The 21,319-nt window shown below is 39.9% G+C and overlaps 1 protein-coding gene across 7 annotated transcripts in view; it reads left to right on the top strand.

The window, feature by feature from the left end:
• The window catches only part of LOC307030159 (multiple epidermal growth factor-like domains protein 11), a 148,254-nt gene that overhangs the window by 57,379 nt on the left and 69,556 nt on the right, over positions 1-21,319 (top strand). For all 7 annotated transcript variants that reach the window (XR_013805562.1, XM_079666424.1, XM_079666423.1 and 4 more), the window contains one exon: positions 5,859-5,951. Coding sequence is in view for 6 of the 7 variants with exons in the window: in XM_079666424.1 (XP_079522550.1) it covers positions 5,859-5,951 (93 nt within the window). In the remaining variant the exon portion in view is untranslated. The remainder of the gene's footprint in view (positions 1-5,858; positions 5,952-21,319) is intronic.

Consider the following 21,319-nt stretch of genomic DNA (forward strand, 5'->3'; position numbering starts at 1 on the left):
TATAAAAACAACAAAAATGTTTGGCAATGGTTTCTAAAACTAAAGCGTAAACAGAAACATAATTTGCCCAATCTAATTTCTGACAAATCAAATCATGACAGTAATGGCCTTACTGTCATATTACAACATATTGTTTGGATTGTGCCTCTTTATTTATTAGCTGACAGTAGCGAACCAAGACAGAGCAAGGTACACATCTAGACGTAGGCTAAAATTCTGCTGCATAATTACCAAAGAGAACTGGCTATTCCCTTAAAGATAGGGGCTGTTTACAATAAGGTGGCACAGGGGGGACCAAGAAACAGTTATGGGACCCATGGGAAATCCCAAAAATATATATCAAAAATAAATAGCGCCTTACAAGATGACTCGGAAAACACTGTGCTCTGTGTCCTAATATGTATTACATGTAAAGTGGCACTGGACTAAATCCTCGCCCCAACCCCCATACATGACCCTATATATTATTTTTCTAAACGTATTCTTGATAATTCTCTAACATAATCAAACAGTTTGGTGTTATTACCCAGGTCTTGCTAACCCACTTGATGTGATGTTTCTGTTACAGTAGTTCTTGTCTTTTGTGGGGTCGTTAAACCACATTTGAATGTTGTATCTAACTAAAACTCTAACTAAAATAGCAGATCATATGACTTGTGTTTTGGATGTCATATTTGTTGTTTTGCTGTTGTTTTCACATCAACCCAAGTTGTTGTTTAGAGTTATTGCTGATGCTTTGATATTTTTTTATACTGAACAGTTTCTAACATAACTGCGCTCGGTCTATTACTGTAGTATTATTTATCAAAAATATTTCTGTCCTCTAGTACAAACAAATACTCATGACACTTTAAGCACCCTTGAAATGCAACCGTCCAGTTCTCACTGTCTATTTCTAGGGGAGATGTAAAGCTTTCAGTATTACAGGCAGCGGCTCAGGCTCACCTCCAGTATAAATCTTTACTTAGTGTGCGGTGTCAAGAGCGTGTGCCTGCGAGAATTCCTGTCTTAATGCATGGAAAAAGCTGTAAAATGTTAACACAGTCCTACTATAAATTTAAACAGGACGACCCCTCGGTGGCTAAAGTACTATAAGAGCCATAAAACAGAGTCCAGTCTAACTCCTGTATCCACTCAACCCACTTTTTGTCCCTTCTTACGTACTTTGCAACTTTTAAAACTCAGCACTTCACTTTTTGTGCACTGTGCTTATTTTGAACACCCTATAGCCTTAAAACACAGCATCTAATTTCAAATATTGTCTGTGGTGCAGGATTAGTTGTGTGTGTGAGCTGATTTTCTTTCAATTGATGTGATATTAATTTGTTCCTGAGCACATATTTATGCAAGAGGAGCTGACTGTTTCCGTTGGAGAGGAATCAGTTGCACAAACAGAGAGCGGGAGCAGCAGCACATCATATCTCTGTGATGGAGTAGCTAAAGTCTCCAAGCTGTCAGACCGTCTTCTGCCGGCACATTCCCTACCTGATCTGTGATGCAGTATGCATACCGTAGTACACAAGTTATCCTCGCAAAATGAGTTGCGGGGGATAAAGTTAGATAAAGTTTAGCCTTTCACTTTTAACAAGTGGCACAGATGACAATGAAGCTGTTTATCACCCGCACTTTGATTTAACAAACCATTAAGCAATATGGGGCTTTTAGTGTGACGGGTAAGATTACCATTTTCTATAGTTTTATCCTTTTTTTATTATTATTTTGGGCTGTGGGACTGTGGGAGAATGAAAGCCATTCCCAGCATGCATCAGGCAGAGTACACCCTGGACACCTTGCCACTCTGAGTGAATTTATACCCTCCACAATTACGACAATATTCCACATGGGGTAGGGTCGATGAACGGTGCCATCTGGTGGGCTGTCATCGGTCACTGAGCCCGGCGTGGTGATTTAAAAGCCCCCCCCACCCTAAGAAAATAGTGGCGCAGGATTGCAGCGGGGCAAATTGATTTTGCAATGAAAGGAAAGGTGGAGGCAATAAGGTAAAATTACAAACAAGCATATTTTGACAGCCGATATAACACACTACCCTTGTGCAAAAAAACATCATGATGGGTCTGATGACAGATATCCTTTCATTTGTAGTAGTTGATATTGTTCCTGTAGCGTCTTTTGTCCCAGCTTGATTTATTTGATCTGTTAAGATGTCTCGGCGGCTTCAGTCCGAGTGCCAAGTGTCTGAGTGCTCAGCAGCAGAGATTAGAAACATGCAGCTAGAGCCACTAGGGAGCAATATGCCTGTCCAGCATGAGCAGACCTGTATTGTCTCTACTTAAGAATGTATATCCGTAAATGCCTGGGAATTCAGGGTGAAGCCCACAGGAAGTGCGCCCAACGTTGAATAAAATGTTCGTTGTGGCCGAACTGTGGTACTACAGTAAAGCCAGAACAAATCTAAAGGGAGGGCATATGATTTTCATGGGAGGGCACACAAAACCGTCATGTGCTGCGGGCCTGCAGCACAATATATCAAACAGCAAGGCCAACGGCATTGCGCAAAGACGCACATTTATCGCAAATACATACACAAATAAAGGGCAACATAGAAACCACTTTTGAAGCATTGTGTGCGTGGGAGCACAAACACTGGTAAATCACGAGCAAGGCACACTGGGTAAGGATGGCAGCTTCCTCATCGTTGCACTCTGAAAGAAATAGTAGAGACGGAGACGATTAACAGCTGTTAGTTCTATTATGGCATTTTGCATGACGTGAGAGGTGTGTGTTGCTGTGTGGGGAATGCTTTCCATTATTTTGGCCAACTCTGCATCTTTGTGCAGCGTATACTCAAACAGCGATAGGAGCCCACTGCCTGACTCGGACATATAGTTGTAACTTGTTGATGTACAGCACTTTGTTCAACTCTGTTGTTTTTAAATGTGCTATAGAAATAAAATGGATTGGATAGGATTGGACATGCTGTGGAGTGAATCGTGGTCACATCTGAGAGGGAGTTTGTTGACAGCTAAAAAAGCTATAATATCAACGACAGCTGACACGTAATAACGGTTTCGTGCCAGCTGATCTGTGTGCACCAAAGTACTAATTTCCTTATTTGTTTCCTCGCGTATCTGTCTCTCTCTCTCCACAACTCTCACATGAAATGTAGCATGTCTTAGCAGTCCTTTATCAGTCTGTAATGCGTGTTTCCAGTCGCAAAAACCTGAGTTTGTTGTTGCCATGGTCTGTTGTTGTACCATGCAGTGGCAAAAGTGTGCTTCTTTCCTGAAAACAATCTCCCTGGATAACGATCCAGTTTCACCTGGTTGGGTTTATCAAAGATCACCTGGGGCGGTTGGTCTTTGAGCGGTTGCTGGCCCAAAAGTAGCCTACCTGTTGATGTGCTGCAAGGTAGCGTCTGTAGTGGAGGCACCGGCACGGAGGAGGAGGAGGATGCTGGCGGGTGTGGTACAGGGTGTGGCAACGCAGGTGGTGATGGTAGGGGCACAAGGAGCTGTGCCTCGGAGGACAGCGTTGGTGGTGGCCGCCTTGATGAGTCAAGGATTGGGCTCGCTAACTCAGCCCCGGGGTTTGCCGAGGTCAAGCTTGTGACATTAAGGCGTGCTGCTGCAACGGCAGGTGCAGGGTCGCCAGCAGCACCATCGGCTGCAGTTCTTTCATCGCTATTTCGTTTTAATAAATCCTTCAACCTTTTAAGCCAATTTCTGATGTCCATTTAGTAATTCAAACAGAAATGGGAGTCTACAGAATGCACAATAAACAACAAACAAATCCAGAATAGGCGGCAGAGTGTGACGCCTATGAAAACATAAAACATGAAAACAGGGAGAGATATCCTCTGAAAGAAGAAGAGGTGTTTGAATGATGCTCCGTTTTAGTGCAAGCTACATATATAAAGACAGGTGGATTATCCAAGTCATGATCCACAGGCAATCAGGATTGATGTAATGATGTTGGTGCTTGTGAGGAATTCGTAGGGAGACACATCCCATCCCAAAAATACATAAATATAAACTTTTTGAAGACTTAACTTTGGCAAGACTTTTCCATAAATGCTGTAGTGATCCATGACCAGAGTGATCATAGCACTATATAAACAGTTATAGTGTAAATACAAGTAGCTAATACATGATGAAACTTGTTAAAAATGTGCATAGGCCTACATACTACAGTCTCAAGTGGAAAGATCAATTTTTATGTTTTAAAAATGTCTTTTGGGGGGATTTCAACTTTTTCATATATTTTCTTTTGTTGGAGTGAAGTTTTCAGATTCACTTTTAGAGAAATGTGTTTGTTTTCGTTATTGCTTTCTCTGTATCTTCTATCCATCTATCTTCCTCCTCCTCACACCTTCTTATGGCCACCTCGCCTTCTCTTAGCTAATCGCTGCACCAGATAATACCACAGTGAGACAAGGCATCATTAATTATGCTGTGATAGAGTCGTTTGTTTTGAACCGTGGAATGGTGTATGACGGCTCCTAACTTTAAGGTTGTGTCCTGATGAAATATTACACCAGTCTGGGAAGCGTAAGGGGAAAATGAAGATGTCAGTCAGCGCTGCCTTATCTGGTTGCTGTACAAAGACGATAATATGCCCTGCACTCTATCAGGAGGCCGGCAGAATCTTACCATAATGTAAACTTAAAATGCATTAAAATATTCTTAAATCACTACTATTCTAATTTTAAGGTCAAGTATCACACACTGACGTTTTTTCTGTTGAGAATGATAGTGTATTATAATTCCTAGAATTGTTATACATTATATTTTTTTAGTGGTCATTGGCTGCTTTGGGAATGGGAAAAATATGTGGGCGACTGGCAATAAAAATATTGTGATACTTTACCTTATTAAGTCATACATGTTTTTACATGTGTTCTGAATGTTGTTTTAAAGCATTGGGAATATTTAATATATCAGTGTATTATAGTGTATTATAATGCATTACATGCGTATCATAGAATTGGTTACTAAATAAATAGTAAATCACAAAGTTTATTGATACAAATCTAATAACGCAATGCTAAATAACACTGTTTGCTGTTTGTTCATTAACTCAATTCATTCAACAGATACCACATGTTTACAATAAAGAACACTGTGCTTAACTGTAACATTTATGATTTTCCATAGCCCTAGTTAATAAAAATACAGATTTTGCAGGGATTCCTTTTAGTACTGCAGACGACCCCTGCGACCTCCACCAATAAGTTAGGGCCAACTGTATGCCGCCTGAGAGGCGAATCCTGGGGGGAACAAGTCCATAAAAACTAGCTGCACCTCGTTAATCAGAAGTGTGCAGAGCATTAAAGAGTCGGATATGATAATATAGGAATTCACTCAAAGCTGAAGCATTTAGCTAAATTGTCATTTTTCACTTAACAATGCTGTACAGTAGATGATGTTTATCTGGAATGTTCCACATTTAGTTTCTCATTTAGAGGGCATTGTTTTAGCCTGCTTGTTTGACAAAGAAAAGTTGCATCGTTTCACATTTGATAGATGATAATATTCAGATCATTCAATTATAAAGTAAAATAAAAAGAGTTATGATCCAGTAAGGTATTTAAAAATACTTTTTTGATATCGTTTTCACAATGTTTAAAAAGCAAAACAGTATTTGGAAGAAGGTGAAATAAGAAGTTGTGAATAACACCAAGACACCAGGCTTTTTTCTATGATCAGAAAGTTACTGCAGACTCACATTACATCTGTAAACAAAAGAGATATTCACATTATGAATTGTTCTGCTCACTTTTTATGTATTGTAAAACTTGACTGAGATCTACAGGTCCTTTGTAATTCATTAAAGCTAAAAAAAAGAAGAAGTATCTTATTGTACACTTTTAAAGAATCTTGTGTCTTCTTTCTCCTCAGCGTTGTGTACTGAAGAGTGTTCCCACGGACGCTGTGTCTCTCCTGACACCTGCCAGTGTGAGCCCGGCTGGGGAGGACTGGACTGCTCCAGTGGTGAGTTCACATCACAGTCGTCACACTCATTACATCAGAAAAGAAAAGCCGATACAAGAAAATCTTACTGGGCTGAAGACTTTGCTCTTTATCCTTTCGCATTTAATTGTTTCCATAAAATGGCACACACTCATATAACCACCATATGTGATTATTACAGCTGATCACATGCTCCCCCCCCACGTTTTTACAGTAAAGTATGACAGGACATTTGCAGAACGACCTGGGACAATCTCTACTAATTCTTCCAGATCAGGGATTAAGCCTGACAATTGTTATATATTGATGTCAAGACTTTCATCGAAACATTACCAGGAAAAGTCCAGACAGAAGTCCAGAACATGTTTAAATGAACATCTAGTGAATCCTGGGGGATGATATCTCTCTGAAATTAGGCACGACATTTTACACATTAGACTTGCCATATTTAGAAACGAGAAATGTTATCCTAAAATGTGAAAAGCTAATTTAAGACATCAAGGGGAAGTTTTTGGTTCCCCCCCTCTCATTTCCACCCTGGTGTACACAAATCAGAGCTGGAACCGCAGCAATGATGTATGGTTGGTTGTGGGACAGAGTATAATGATCACAGACTGGCATTTCAAAGGGACACCATGTCATCTAACATTCACCTTATGTGGTGATAAAGAAAAGAGCACATTTTCACAGTAGAGGTCGATCTGCAACCTCATTCCCGCCGATAACAAAAAGAAAATGGTAAATGAGCAGGAAGGACATCACGATATGCTTGTTTGGCTTTAAAGGGCCAGCGTCGCTGTTATAACATATCATTACACATCTTAAATTAAAAGTCAGTGTTGGGTGTGCCATGAGAAGCACAAACAGTAAATCCCCAAACCAGATTTTGATTGAATTCTGGGAATTTGGATGTAATTGCTTTCTTGGGAAACCTTGGTAATCTTGTTTATAATAGGTACATTTTGTCAGATATATCATCTCACATTAAACTATTAGTTCTATCTTGAATTTGGTTCTGCCGAGATGAGCAGACACTGCACAGATTAGTCATTTTAACGTTTTATTTGTTAACTACTTTTTTAATTTCTGTTTGATTACTTATTGTGAGACCACCATTTTTTCAATTGCCAAACCATTATTGTAGTTAGCTCAATTTTAACAGAATAACTTTTAGTCATTGAGTCTGCTGAAGGCAAAGGCACGTACAAACAAATCGGTCTGGAATAGAGAGCATGGCGTTTTCAATATATTCCTAAAATGGTGGAAGGCTACATTTTAGCAGAGTGGATGAGATGAGAATTACATGTAGAGGCCAGAAAGCAACTAGAGTCATCAGCCGCTCATTTAAGTCCTTTTCGTAATATAGAACAGTAAACACGATTCCAAATGGGACTGCACAATATATAGAAATTATATTAAAATTATGAGACTAAAGATCCTGGTTTTAAAGGTTGAGTTTGAAATTAACTGCTTTAACTCTTCTATTATTTGCCTTTATAGTCAACCATACAATAAAGTCGCAACATCGATATAAAGGAATTTGATCAGAAAAATTGTGTGATTTGATTTTCTCTATGAAGCTCAGCCCAAGTTCCATCTTTAAAGTGGAAATCAAGCCATTGCATATCAATGTCGTACTGCCCTCACACCTGCTAAAGGACCACCGTTCAGTGTATGTGTGCAGTTGGAGGTATTTTGGGGGTATTGATACTTAATGAGTCACACAGCCCCTTCAGTCCCACTTTCCTTATTGGTGTGCCCCAGCCTGCCCTCTGTCCACCTGTTTTTATTACTGCTCAGGGACCAGGGGACTGAGGACAAAGCCAAGACAGGGGTTAGCGAAATCTAGCAGCAGTAAGGCTGAGGGGAAGAGCAGGATGAAGTACGTCGATCGAGTCAATCTGTCGGCTTCACTCAGGAAGTTTGGCGGACTTAAACTTCCTTTCTTCAATGTGATTTAGTCTCTATTCCTCATTCCCTCTTATTTGTTAAGCGATAACGCAAAGCTTCCTCAGCCTCACCCCTCCCCTCGCAGACAGTTCAACTGTGACCGGTGAACCTGAAGACTGGAAAGTACATTTAAAATACATGATTTGCCAATTTCCCACAGCTTTTCATTTCCTGTCAAGATGCTGCACAGTGAGGCCTCTCCCATTGGGATATTGAGCCTGTGTGTTTTATATTAAACACTCCCTTACCTGATTGGTCTGAGGAAATGAATCCTCCGCTCAGTGACTGATTGAACGGTCCCACATTGTTTGCTTTTTTATTTTGCTATCTAATATACTACAGCTTAGGATAAAGTCTTCATGATGTTGTGCAAATACACTTGGTTTAGCAGCAGTGCTGTTATTACATGAATTTAAAGGCTTCATTTCTCACAGGAAGCACTGACGCATTACTGGTTCCTGGTTCCTGGAGCTGCTCCTCTAATTCAGAAGAGTAAAGTGGGGGCTCTTTCAGTTTGGATGTTACCGTCAAGCTGCGATTTATTGATGAGAGGTATTCAACCCTGTCTGTGGAAGGACCCTTCAAAATAAAATACCACTAAGCCAAGCACTAAAAAAACCACTAAATCTAAAAGTGAAATATACCAGTGCTGCGATATATCTTCCTTCATAAAGGTTTTAATGTTGACTTTGTGTTAAAGTCTTGCAGGGAGGTGATGATTCAACTATGCAATCATTTCACATCTATTTGAATTATTATCTCTGCACATAGCATATTCTTTGTATTCTTAACACTGTGAACCTTTTTAATATCCCCTAGAATATAGTTTTGCACATTTCTGCCTAGCTATTACCATGTTCTGTTGGTAGATTCTGCATGTTTTTAGGTTTTTAAAAAGGTATTTATTTATACCTTACCTTTTTTATATTTATATTTGTATCAATACAACCTGGCACATCCCTTGCATGTAAACATAACTTAGAGAGACTGTCTGTCCCCTTTCGAAGTAGTTGCTTTATTTTTTGACAGCTTTAGTAACTTTTAAAATGGTGTTTTTTTTGCCACTTCTTGTCCAGTGACACCCCTGTTTCTCTAGACGTGTTGATTTTGAATGTGATAAACTAAAAGAAGAGGGTTTCTTTTTATATGTTGGGAAAATTGGATTAACTAGGAAATACATCGTCAAAAGCTAAAAGCAGGGCTGTTTTCCTGAGAAAGGTTCTCACAGAAATACGACAAATCATATGATGATCTTAATTTAGAATTATATTTTTACCTACATCAAGTATCTGAACACTTATTATTTTTTTCATTTGATACACATACCATACATACCAGAAATACACATCTTATGTACCTAGAATATAAACTTTCAGTGAGTACTAAGTAAGAAAATAAGAAGTCCACAGGATTGTCCTTTGCGCTGTGTTCGACTGTAGCTAACCAGATTAGCTTGTGGAGCAGTGTGTGAGCCTCAGCCTCTCCAAACTTCTGTCCAGTTGAAGAACTTTGTTGCTCTGCCAGGCAATATAAATAGCTCGGAGAGAAGTTTGGTGAGGCAACGAGAGGGAGGCAAGGAAGAGGCGGCGAAGACTAGACAAGAGAGGATATGTAGCAAGAGAGCTCAAAAGCAGAGCAAATTAAAAGAAAAAAGTAGCAGATAAGGACAAATTATGATAGAGATTATCATGTAGAGATGGTGAATATCAGCAAGATAATCAAGAGAAGAAAGGAAAAGATGAAGGGGACAGAACATTGTGAAGACGCAGTTGAAGGCTCTTTAAAAAATCAAGCAGAGGGAAGTTGCTACATAGGCAATTTATGAAGTATATAATTTTGATAATCAGTGATTACTTCCTACTACCTTCAGACTTTTGCTACTTTGACAGCTGACAAAGTTGTCTTAGTTCACTTATATTGTTTTTTACTGAGAACTAACTAATCAAAAGAAACATAAAAGACAACAGGGTTGAGCAAAGTCTACAAAGTTGACTTATGGTTAAATATGGTGATGGACAATGAATTGCTTTGTGGTGGATATGGGGTCGTATGTGCGTAACTTCAACTAATCGGAATTAAACAATGTGGACTAATCCAAAATTGGTATTTTGTGTTGCCGAAAGTAGGCAGATTGTATAAAAGTCAATGAGAAAAATGGCCAAACTTTTCACTGGATTAAATAAGAGTTTTCTACTCTCAATTACTACTTTCAAGTATTTTTTAACACAGGATAATGATAGTACATAATGGTCCTATTAAGATAAAAAAAAGGCAGTGAATAGTAAAACACTGGAAGGCATCACCATGTACTGATATTTTGTTAACCAATTAAATCAATAAATAAATAAATTAATCAATCTATCATAAAAAGCCTTAAAGCTAAAGCAGGCAAACTTACTGATATACATAGTGGAGAATTTAGCAATCAAATATCTTTCAGTAGATACACTATTTGAGTCTTAATGTGTTAATAAGTATAGTAGTTTCTTAACATGCTCGCTATATGAACCAAAAAAGTGCTGGTTTGAAGCCACACAGAATTTCTGAAGTATGTCCCTTTTGTGGCTTTAAATAGTAGTTTTTTGTTGTGATCCATTTTACTGATGTGACAGCAGCACTCAAACTCCAAACATTTGCGTCCATCTTTAAAGCCTCAAGGGTGTGAGGGTTGGATGCTGTAAAGATAGATTATGAGTCTTATTCAAAACACATTCAGCACTTGCTAATGGGTGGTTTCATTTCATACCCACAGCCACTTTATATGAACACAGTAACTTCTCAGCAGCAGTCCATATGACACTAAGAGCAGGGGAAGTCAGAAACAAAGGCCGACCAACAGTTAAAGACTTATAAAACACTATGTAAGTAGACAGCAGCAGAAGTATATACATATATATGTTCACAGGAGCAGGTGTTTTAATTTGAAGTGTTGAGAGCAATGCCTTTTCAACTCAGGTTGCACATAAACAAGCTCAGAATACATCTGAAACTGTGGCCCAATTCCAATCCAGCCCATACTATCCTCCACTGCCCACATCTACTAGGTTTGCGCCGTTACTTGAAGGCTCAGCCTTCGTTGCAGTTCCCAACCAACTAGCAGGAAGTGGAAGTTATTAAACTCTCCAAAGCAAGTCTGCATTGGTCCTGACTAACCCTGTTGCCTTACCTAACCAACGCTGTTAGTGTCCGTCATGGAACACGGTGTGTAACAATAGTTCCGTGCAAACAGTTACTAATAAACTGTCCAAAATAACGATATACATGTAATATTGAATATTGTCATAAAGATGTAAAGAACTTGAAGGTTACATTGTGATCTTATTTTTTTACTTAGTATGGACCTGTGTCTAGTCTAGAAAACGGTAGACCTGTGCATTTGATTGTAAAGTTTTGTATATAGATAGATTTGAAAACTGAGGTTAACATAAAAGTAATAAAAGAAAAAATCCTCAGAGTTTTTATTATTATTATTAATTTTGTATTGTCAGAGAGATGCTCACTCCAAACAATGGTTACGAAAGTAGTTCCTGTTTCTGCTGGAGAGAGGGGAGTTCGCCCCCAAAGCATGGGCTGCATTTCCATCCTCCAATTTAGAGAAGGAGCTTTATTCAGCTCTGAGTGTGACTACAGAGGAAGTTCACTCTGTCACTGAGTGCGAGGGTGTGGGTTCGGTTCTGAATTAGGCCTGTGACTCTTTTTGTTGCGGCTTGATGGAGGTGACAGTGTAATCTCAACCAAGTACAGGAGGGCTTCTGGGTAGCTCACCTCACTACACTCTCCAAAAGGGTCACGAGGAGTCAGGAATAGTGCACAACAAAACCTGACTTGAACAAACAGAACTCTTTGTACAAAAACATGTTTTAATTTCCGTCACAAGTGATGAATTTGGTACAGGTCTCCATTTGTTGTCATGGAAACGGACAAAGCAACATTACATTAACGCACCTTTTTTTCTGGCGAGCTTTTAGAAGCTTTTAAGACTGTTAGGCATACTTTTTAGTTTGGTTTCTTCTAAAGGATGAATTTTCGTACGTCAGACAAAAATCTCCTATATCATCTTTGAAAATGAAAAACTGCTAAACCTGCGAGGACATTTTTTGTGTCTTGTTTTAAATTGGGAGTTTCTCGTTTTACCTTCTTGCTTTTTAACTGTTACTAAAAATATAATAATGTTTCAAGGTGGAGTTGATGTGGTGTGAATTGCTGAGAGGACTGTCAATGGCTAGCGTGGGCGCTCGCTCACTACTGTGCCCGGACATGCCATTTATCAGAGCTGGCTCATGCACACCGAATCAACACACACATGTACACACACGTGCACCACTCTCAGGCAAGAAAATCCCACAAAGAAGCAGAACAGCAGCTGGGCACGCACACTATCATAGAGTTGCCTGCACTGATGTATTCTTCGCTGCCTCCTAGTCCCCACAAGAGCCAAGTTTCTCAAGATTTTTTCTCCCTGACATCCATGTTACAGAAAGCCTGTCAAGGTGTGCAACAACATAATTCGGCCCGCGTTTTCCCTCTGCCGTTGTTCACTCTTTCCGCTCTTCTGTCTATGTCTCATGTGCCTCTCTGCTTATCTCGCGGTGCCACTCTTCAGCTCGACTGTACAAAATCCATACAGAGCCATCACAGTGCAACTCTGCCTCAACTTCTGCGTTTGATTCTTGTTTGTTCACACTCCACTCCAGACAAGGCCTTTTTCACCACCAAGATTCTTCTAAATGAAATGTTTTAATAGTTTTTATCATGGAATTTCGTTTTTTGTCCTCCTCCAGTGAGAAGAAGAGATTTTGGTTCTGGATTGGCTCTATCACAAGCTCAAATCAAAGTAGTTGTATTCTTTTGATTTAAGACTCCAATGGTTACAACATACAGACAATAGAACAACAGATATGCTTTTCTTACTACAATGTATCAATGCTTGTAGCAACTCTAGTTGTCTTGACTTATTGACTTATTCTTATTCTTGCCGCTTAGCTCCCCTACAGTTTTGGAGTGTCACTTACTTACATACACCGCCAATTTGAATATATGTTTATTTAGAATCCCCATACACTTAAAACAATACAACAATACTCAACACAACAACATTCAAGACATAAGTCCTGACATAATTAACAACATCACCAACATCATCAACAATCTCATCCACTTTCAACATCAAACTCAGCCAAGGTGTGAATGTTAGTCCCCCTACTGTATGCAGCTGGTCCCTCAGTTTAAGTTTATTTACCATTTTTGTATGATTCAATGTAGAATAAAATGATCATCAAGATTTCTTCTTAATGTTAAAAGCTGATGAAAGATGAGAAGAAATATATGTTTAAAGGATTTTAATCCCTTCAATATAATGGATATTTGTCAAATCCCAGTACCGAGATCATGTTTATAACAAACATTGATCTACTCTTGTACCTTTTTGTTTAGATAATGTTTTTTCATCAGAAAGTTTGTTATGATCTTAAGAGAAGTTGTAGTGTTATGAAGTGTATTATATTCATAGTGGTTAGATTCCATTATTATCCTTCCTGAATCAAAAATACGTGCAGACTTGCCTTTTTGTGCTGAGACTGCTTGCAGAAAACACGCGCTCTTGAGACGAAACAGGTAAACAACTTGTAAGGGGAAATAAGCAGCAGGTGTAAAAGGTTAAGTTCCTTGTAAGAAGACGGGAGTAAAACGAGGAGACGAAGGTGTGATTTGTTGGAGTGAGAGGAAGGTAGAGCAAAGACGGACGTGACATGTTTCTTGAGGAGATGGGGTTTCTATCCCCTCCGGTACATAACCAGTGACTGTGCAGTCCTGAATGCGGTGGGAAGGTCACCCCTCCATTGGGAGAGAAGAGGGAACAAAGTCGAGGCCGCCTTAAAGCAATTCACCGAAGGAAAGGAAGGACTAAGCTCCTGCTAGGAGCTGATAGGCTGCTGTAGACTCAATAAGAGATGAAACCCTTGGGAAGAGTGTTCAGTGTGGCCTTTCATAGAGATTACTTCAATTACAATTAGACACCGGGGTCATTTAGTATTTTTATTCGATAGGTCGCAAAGTTCAAGGTTAAAGACCAAATTAGATGCTATTACTGGCTTAAACTTGAATGCAGCAGTTAACTAAAAGGAAAAATGTTTAATTCAACGATCCTGTGTGCAAACATTAGTCAAGTTTATTATGAGATGGTAGATTATACCTCCATTGTGCAGAAAGTGTGTCCTCAAATAACTTCTGCAAGGTCACACATGAAAAAGTCTGCCAATCGGCTGACAGATTACTTCTGGTAGTCCCAAAATCAAGGCTAAAGCAGCGAGGAGACAGTGCCTTTGCTTTTGCAGCTTCAAAATTATGGAACGAATTGCCCCTCCAGGTTAGACTTTCTCCAACTCTGCCTGTTTTTAAATCTCGTTTAAAAACCCACTTCTTTTCCGTGGCATTTACAGGCCAGGGGCCTCATTTATAAAGGGATATACGCCAACAAAATGTCGTACGCCAGTTTCTACTTGACGGAAAAAAGGTGCGGGCCTCCGCGCAAACTCTAACCCATGCATACGCACTAGGCACAAACGGGAGAGACGAGAATCTGCGACACCGTTGGCACAAGGAAGAATGGAGAGAAATATGTGGAAATAATACCATAAATAAAATGTTACCTCTCATTTATCATATATGAAGAATTCATTTTCCAACATTGATTAAACCCAATCTCAAAATGATGAAACAAACGCCTGTTTGAGACTCCTCAGTGCACACAAAAACATAACTTGGAGAAATAAATAAATATGGAAATGTCTCCACCTCCCCAAAATAACCAAAATCTGACACGGTGTGAGATGTCTTTTTTAGCTGTTCTGTCGTCATTTCCTGTTATCTTCTTCATGCAGTCAGTCAAAATGAATGAATGAAAGGGCGTTTCTTTGACTATTTATAGGCAAATATGGGCGTTACGTGAAGCCCGCCAAAAGCTGCACCGCATTTCGAGTTGAGTGATTTATAAAGGGAGACAGGTGTAGGTACCATATGTGTTTGGCCTACCAGATGTGTTTGGGGTCCGAACACATAGACATTTTTACATAGGTTATGCTGATTGTCTCCTCAGCTCCACCCCCATCAAAGGACCTGCAACACACACGCACACCACCAACAGGCCACAGGCTCTGGGGCCGTCACACCACCTAATTTACATACTTCACTAACAATTCTGTTATTTACGTATAACTTATTTTGATCCAAACCATGATATTTTCCGAAACATAACAGGTTGATCTGTTGCCTAAACGAGTTGTGTGTCGCTGGGCCATGCACAAGCACACTCATCGTGTTCACGGGTGGTTCTAGAAGGGGTCCAGCAGGGGCCAGTGCTAATGTACTAAAAGTGGTTTAAATATTGAAAACTGCATCGTCTCAAAGCTAAAACCATCTTGTAGAATATGGTGCATTGTGTTTGTGCTGATTTTACTCCTTTATATACTGTTGGATAGTATAATCTACAGTAGTAGAGCACAACATACACACCAATAGAGCAATAATATTAACCCAAAACATGGAAAAGTTAAAAAGCTGATTTATTATAATTCGTCACAGATTCGCACGACTATTCTCAATCCCATAATCCAGTGCAGCTCCAGACTGGGAGGTTAATGGGATGTCACTAAAACCTTTTCATCCCCATCTCAGATGCTACAAAATGGTCGCAGAGGACATGAACAATTCAGCCATGCTTGAAAAGGGATTAGAACGATGAAGTGTTTATGTCTTTTGTTTAAAACATGCTTCTCTTATTACATTAACACGCTGCAATTAATCTTCTACAGTGAGGCCATCTGGAGTGCTGGCTGTGTTTGAAAAAACACAACGAGAATCAATATCGTACATAATGTATGTGTATAACTCATAACAGTGTTCGGCCTGGATCTCTCTTTTCTTCTTTATGTCTGCTGGTCCGTCACCACAGCATAGTGGCTCATCCTCCTCTTTACGAGTCTCACTCTCCTGTGCTCTGCCTGGCAATAGACGACTCTGAACTCCCACCACTCCTCATTAGCGGCGAGTTCATTAGGCAGCTAATACCTGTTGCCCGTGTTGGAGGGGGCAATAAGGTGGGGTCAGTAGCCATTAGCCAGTCCGTTCTCCTGAGCTTTGTCCAGCTCCAAACCCCATTTAGGACGAAGCTGGCGCTTTATGACAGAGTGTATCTTTCATTACCCAACAGACTTCAGCGAGTCATTAATTACGGCTTTGCAGAAATGATGCGCCAAGTTTCTGGGGAGAAAAGAGGGAACGCTACATGAGAGGCTGAGGAGTGAGAGAATCTTGAAAAATAATTTAAAAGAAAGAATGCATTAAGAGCCTTAGTGATCCAGATGAATGTAAGGCATAGGGGAGGAGTTTGTGGCCCTGGGATAAATCCCGTCACTTATAGAGTGCTGCTGTGATGACGCATTTTTGTAGGCTATCCAGGAAGTTACTGTAACATCACAAGTGGATAGTACTATAGGAAATATTAGCACCACTTTTTTTTAAGTGTTAATACAATCACCGGAAATAAGAAATCTTATGTAAGGCTATAAAGACACCTATCACGGTCGCATTGCTGCGCATCACCACTGCTAAGCACAAGATTATTTTCAGCGTATTGACATTTATGAGTCTTATTTTGCGTGTGTGTGTGTGTGTGTGTGTGTGTGTGTGTGTGTGTGTGTGTGTGTGTGTGTGTGTGTGTGTGTGTGTGTGTGTGTGATAATACATAATAATAACTTTAATTGATATAGCGCCTTTCATTAACCCAAGGTCGCTTAATAAGAAACATACAGTATAAGGACATAAAGACATGAAACAGGGGGCAGAAATGGAAGTGTTACATTGCAGGGGGGGGAAGGGAATGTTTATCCCAGCACTTAATTTAGGTCCTCAGTGATAATACACACAGTCTCAGGGGACACTGATTGTCCTGCTCGAGACGAACAAAGCCACACACACACACACACACACACACACACACACACACAGACACAGACACACACACACACACACACACACACACACACACACACACACACACACACACACACACACACACACACACACACACACACACACACACACACACACACACACACACACATAACGCTGACGCGTGGACTTGCCCCACTGCCAAGTCCAATTAACGGCTACAGCGGCATCAGCATGCCCCTTGTGTTTGGTCAAAATGAATTTACCAACAAACTTTTTAATCAAATCGCACCACAACCCCTGAAGGGTGATTGGCTCTCGGCACTCTACAGTTGCGATGTCCGTTTCCTGCATCAGGGAGCCGTGATTCAGCCACCAAGCAGGCACTTTTACTTGCTTCTTGCGAGCCTAAGAAAAATGATCCTTCAGCATTTCTTGCAGCTTGTTAAATTACAGCGAGCAACACAATCAAAGCCAAAAATGTTCAAATGTCAGTGGGTTTTTGTTGTGTTTAATAATAATATTTTACACACAGACACTCCTGCTAAAGACAGGATATGTATTTCAATATCAAAAGAATCCATTTCAGAAGAATTTTAGATAACATTGGAAGCATAAGTCAGAAAGATATGAAAAGTTACTGAGCTGAGCTTTTCTTTATGTGAATGTCTTTAAGATTGTCTTCAAAGCACCGTTCAGAACACTCAACGCATTGCATCTCATCACTGATTTTGCTCCAGTACCATCTTATGAAAGAAATTCATAAATGTCAATAGGACTATACTTTATATCCATGTGTAACAGTAGAGCCTTTTTACAGAAGACATCTCTCATTAATGATTACAGTTATTCTGATACAACTGGCAAACATGAAATTGCTGCTCTAGTAGGAATGTTTCAACTTTAAAAAATATGGTTTTCATTTCTCCCAAAATTACCGAAAGAGGACAGAAAATAGACATGAGGCAATCAAGTTTGATTTCTAACGTGAAGACCTACATCACTGGTCTGTCATTGTGTGGATGTGCACTTTGGCACCTTTTATTATTTGTATCCGTCTAACGTTCTTCTCTGCATTAATAAAAATAATTTGGCGCTGATAACTTTAAATCCTGTGCGCGAATGGTAGACTCCTTCAGTGAGAATAAAACTATTATCTAGAGAGGTAATTATAGAATGGAAATGCAACAGCTACCGCCATAAAATGCAAAACATATGATGAAAATGAGAAAGATGAAAAACAAAGCCTGAAAATTGTGAAAATTAAACCAACAAATGACAATTGTAATTTGTATTTCTAGAATTTGCACCGAGGGACTTTGATGTTGAAGCAACCTATCTCTATGTTTGTATAGTTGTGTGCAATAGCTGCTCTGTTAACAGATGAGGAGAACATTGACTCCATCAGCAAACAAATTTCAGGCTGCTGTTTTTCCCAAGTTTTCTCTCCCCCTCCTTATACGCCATCCATCATGTGTGTCTGAGAGTAGAGGGGAAATGGACTGGCACCTCACCTCTGAAACCCTTTGATTACCCGTTTTCCTTCTAATGCCACGTGGGCCCACGCTGGCTAAACCTCATGACAGACACGCCATTAAGGAATATAACGACTTGCCCACTTCTGCCTGCCTTCCATCCCTCCCCAACTCCAGCCTCTCAACATTCCCCCCCCTCTTTCTCTCTATGCACTCTGATTAATTTCCAGACTAACTTGTTTATCGTCCACTGCTGCCTCTCAGAAGTGGCCAGCACAATAGATCCCTTTCCTCCCCACATGACCGACTACGCTTTGACTTTCAAAAATGGCCAGGAATTATTCATCGGCTGTCTTCCTCTGCTTTACATTTGCTCAGAGAAGAAGAGCACAAAATCGCAGTCTCCTTCGGTTTCTTTATTTCCTTCGTCCTCTTCCCCCTCAGTCATTTTGCACTTCAAGCTGTCTTGACCTTTCTCAAGGGGGCTCTTGGTGCTGAGGAAGGAACCGAGGTGACCTCCAAGTAAGAGGGAAGGTCGATCTGTTGATTCCTAAAGGATCTCCTGAAGCCAGTCTGCTCTATAGGATGGCACATGGACTGACTGAAAGCATACTTAGGCTTTATGATAAGATGACACTTCACTGATTCCTCAGGGAGGAATCGTCGTCCAGGACAAATACCAAGAGGTTACAGCAATGGGGGAAGAGCAAAAACCTAAGAACGAGATGAATATGAATTGTGTCTTAATTTGAATTCATTTAAAAGTATAAATACTTAACATCTTTAGGCAAGGCAAGGCAATTTTATTTATACAGCACTTTTCAGCACGTGGCGATTCAAAGTGCTTACATTAAAGTATCTTAAAAACAACTAGAGTTTAGATTGTTGTGCAACAATTTTATAAGGCGTATTGGGATGTATCCTCTTTGTACATGGGTCAGTGTTGTTGTTGGTGGCAAAATCTCCAGTAGGTTTTAGCTATATTCACTTTTTTAGATCTTGGTTACCTACTATTTTTAACCGAATTATGAATTTGAGTCATTGGAGGTCTGCAACTTATCTAACCCTAACCCTTAACTCGCATCTTCTATGTCTGCTGAACACAATGGAGAAACACTTGTAAAACATGCCTCTTTAGTGTTTTAACTAGTTTATCATCACCGGGTCCGTTTGTTTTGGAGACTTGAAGACCTTTCATAACTTCTGAAGACCGAATAATCTTACACTAATGGCAGTGTTGCAATTCAAGACAAACCCATAGATAATTTTCTAAAACACAGAGTAAAGCTGAGTTAATGGGGAGGCTGGGGTCCTGTGCTATGGTGAGTGTGAGGGTTGTGGGAGTGCGAGTTTACAATTATTATGTCCAAGTGTCTCAACAATCTAAAGTAAGTAGAAGATGGGACTGTTCTTTATTGTCTTTACTCAGTTAGATGAAGACAAGAAAGATAGCCACCTTATCGGTATCCGCTGTAACACGCTACAATGATGGTTGACCTCCGTCCTCGGCCAAATGGCGTCATCAGCTGCCTGATGTTCACCTCTCACCTCTTTATATTTTTCAGCGTGTCGGTGGGAGGACAGCCACCTGCCAAGGGCCATTAGACCTGAACTCAAATGTAGGCCCCAAGTTTGCATAAAGGGAGATCATTAAAATGCAATTACCACACAAGAAAGCAACCCATACTACGCCTGAACGAGTCCAACATTAGCTATCAAGTTAAAGGTTGCCACATCTCATGCATCACTCTGCGGCTAAGTTGTTGATGACTGCAAATGAAAGCAATTATATAGAATTTAAAAACAATATGGAAAAATATAGCTAAGAAGCCAGTTAAGACTTCAAATGACATGTATTGCCCTGCCGCTGGTTGGTGGGTTGGACGAACAGACAGAAGGGCGGATGGTTCTTGAAATTAGAAATGGATTGGTTGGTTTCTAGCTTTAGCAGACAAAGCTTTAGTTTCTTTCTCTTGCCTGTCTTGTTTAAAACATGTTTCACAATGTGCACTTCTAGTTGCTTTACTTCAAACCAAATCTACCTACAGGTATGAATTAAATAACCTGAACCTGAATTACTGATGATCTAATTGGTTTATCTAAAGGTCTTGAAATGACTGTTTTGTTCAAGTATTGATTAACACAGGTTTGACTTTCTTAGTTTATTATCTCGACATGAAACTCGCTTCTTTAAAGGACAATTTGTAAAAACTCAATCACCTAAACGCACAAGCAGATGCAGCCAGTGTCAGAGTAAACTGACACTTGGCCTTCGAGCAGTAAATGGTGTCATCCATCTGGCCTGTCCTCCAACATCGCCCTCCCCCTCATCGACCCGCGTCCCGTGCAGCCTGAACTATGCTGCCACTAATTACAATTATTAATTGAAAATAGGAAATCAATGGCTCTGAATTAAACACAAGCGTACGTGTTTGTATATGTCGGTCAGCCGTCTCCTAATAACTCAGTTTTGCTTGACATAGTTATCTCCTGACAGGGCGTTCCAAAAGCAATTCACAAACATCTAGAGTCCTGTTATACAGTAGGCGACTTTCATCAGTTCCTTTGGAGGTGAGACTGGCTTTCTGAAGACAAGCAGCCACCCACAATGCTGCTTTTATAAAGTATTGTTTACTCATTTGTCAGGGGAATGTGCACAGTGGCTGTCTGACAGTGTGCTGATGGAAATAGTTTTACTCATGCAAGCAGTGTGGCATTAAATAAAGTGGTGCATTGCTGGGCAATGCCCGGGAGCTGTTGGAAATATAAATGTACTCCTTGCTCCTCAAATATTTTTTTCTTATGAATAAAACTAATTTTTTAGCCAGCACAGATACAATAATGGGTCCACCGATAGATTGTTTAGAAAAACCGTACTTTGCTTTTCAGCTCTCTTTTTTTTTTTGCTATAGGAAGTTATCGTCTTTGTGTTTATGGAAATAGCAATTTGTTTGGGATAAAAATAAGACAGTAGTATTTAATAATAGATTATATTGAGCGAGCGTCTGCAGTAAATGC

The sequence above is a fragment of the Notothenia rossii genome (assembly GCF_949606895.1).
Source record: "Notothenia rossii genome assembly, chromosome: 2".
Lineage (NCBI taxonomy): Eukaryota > Metazoa > Chordata > Actinopteri > Perciformes > Nototheniidae > Notothenia > Notothenia rossii.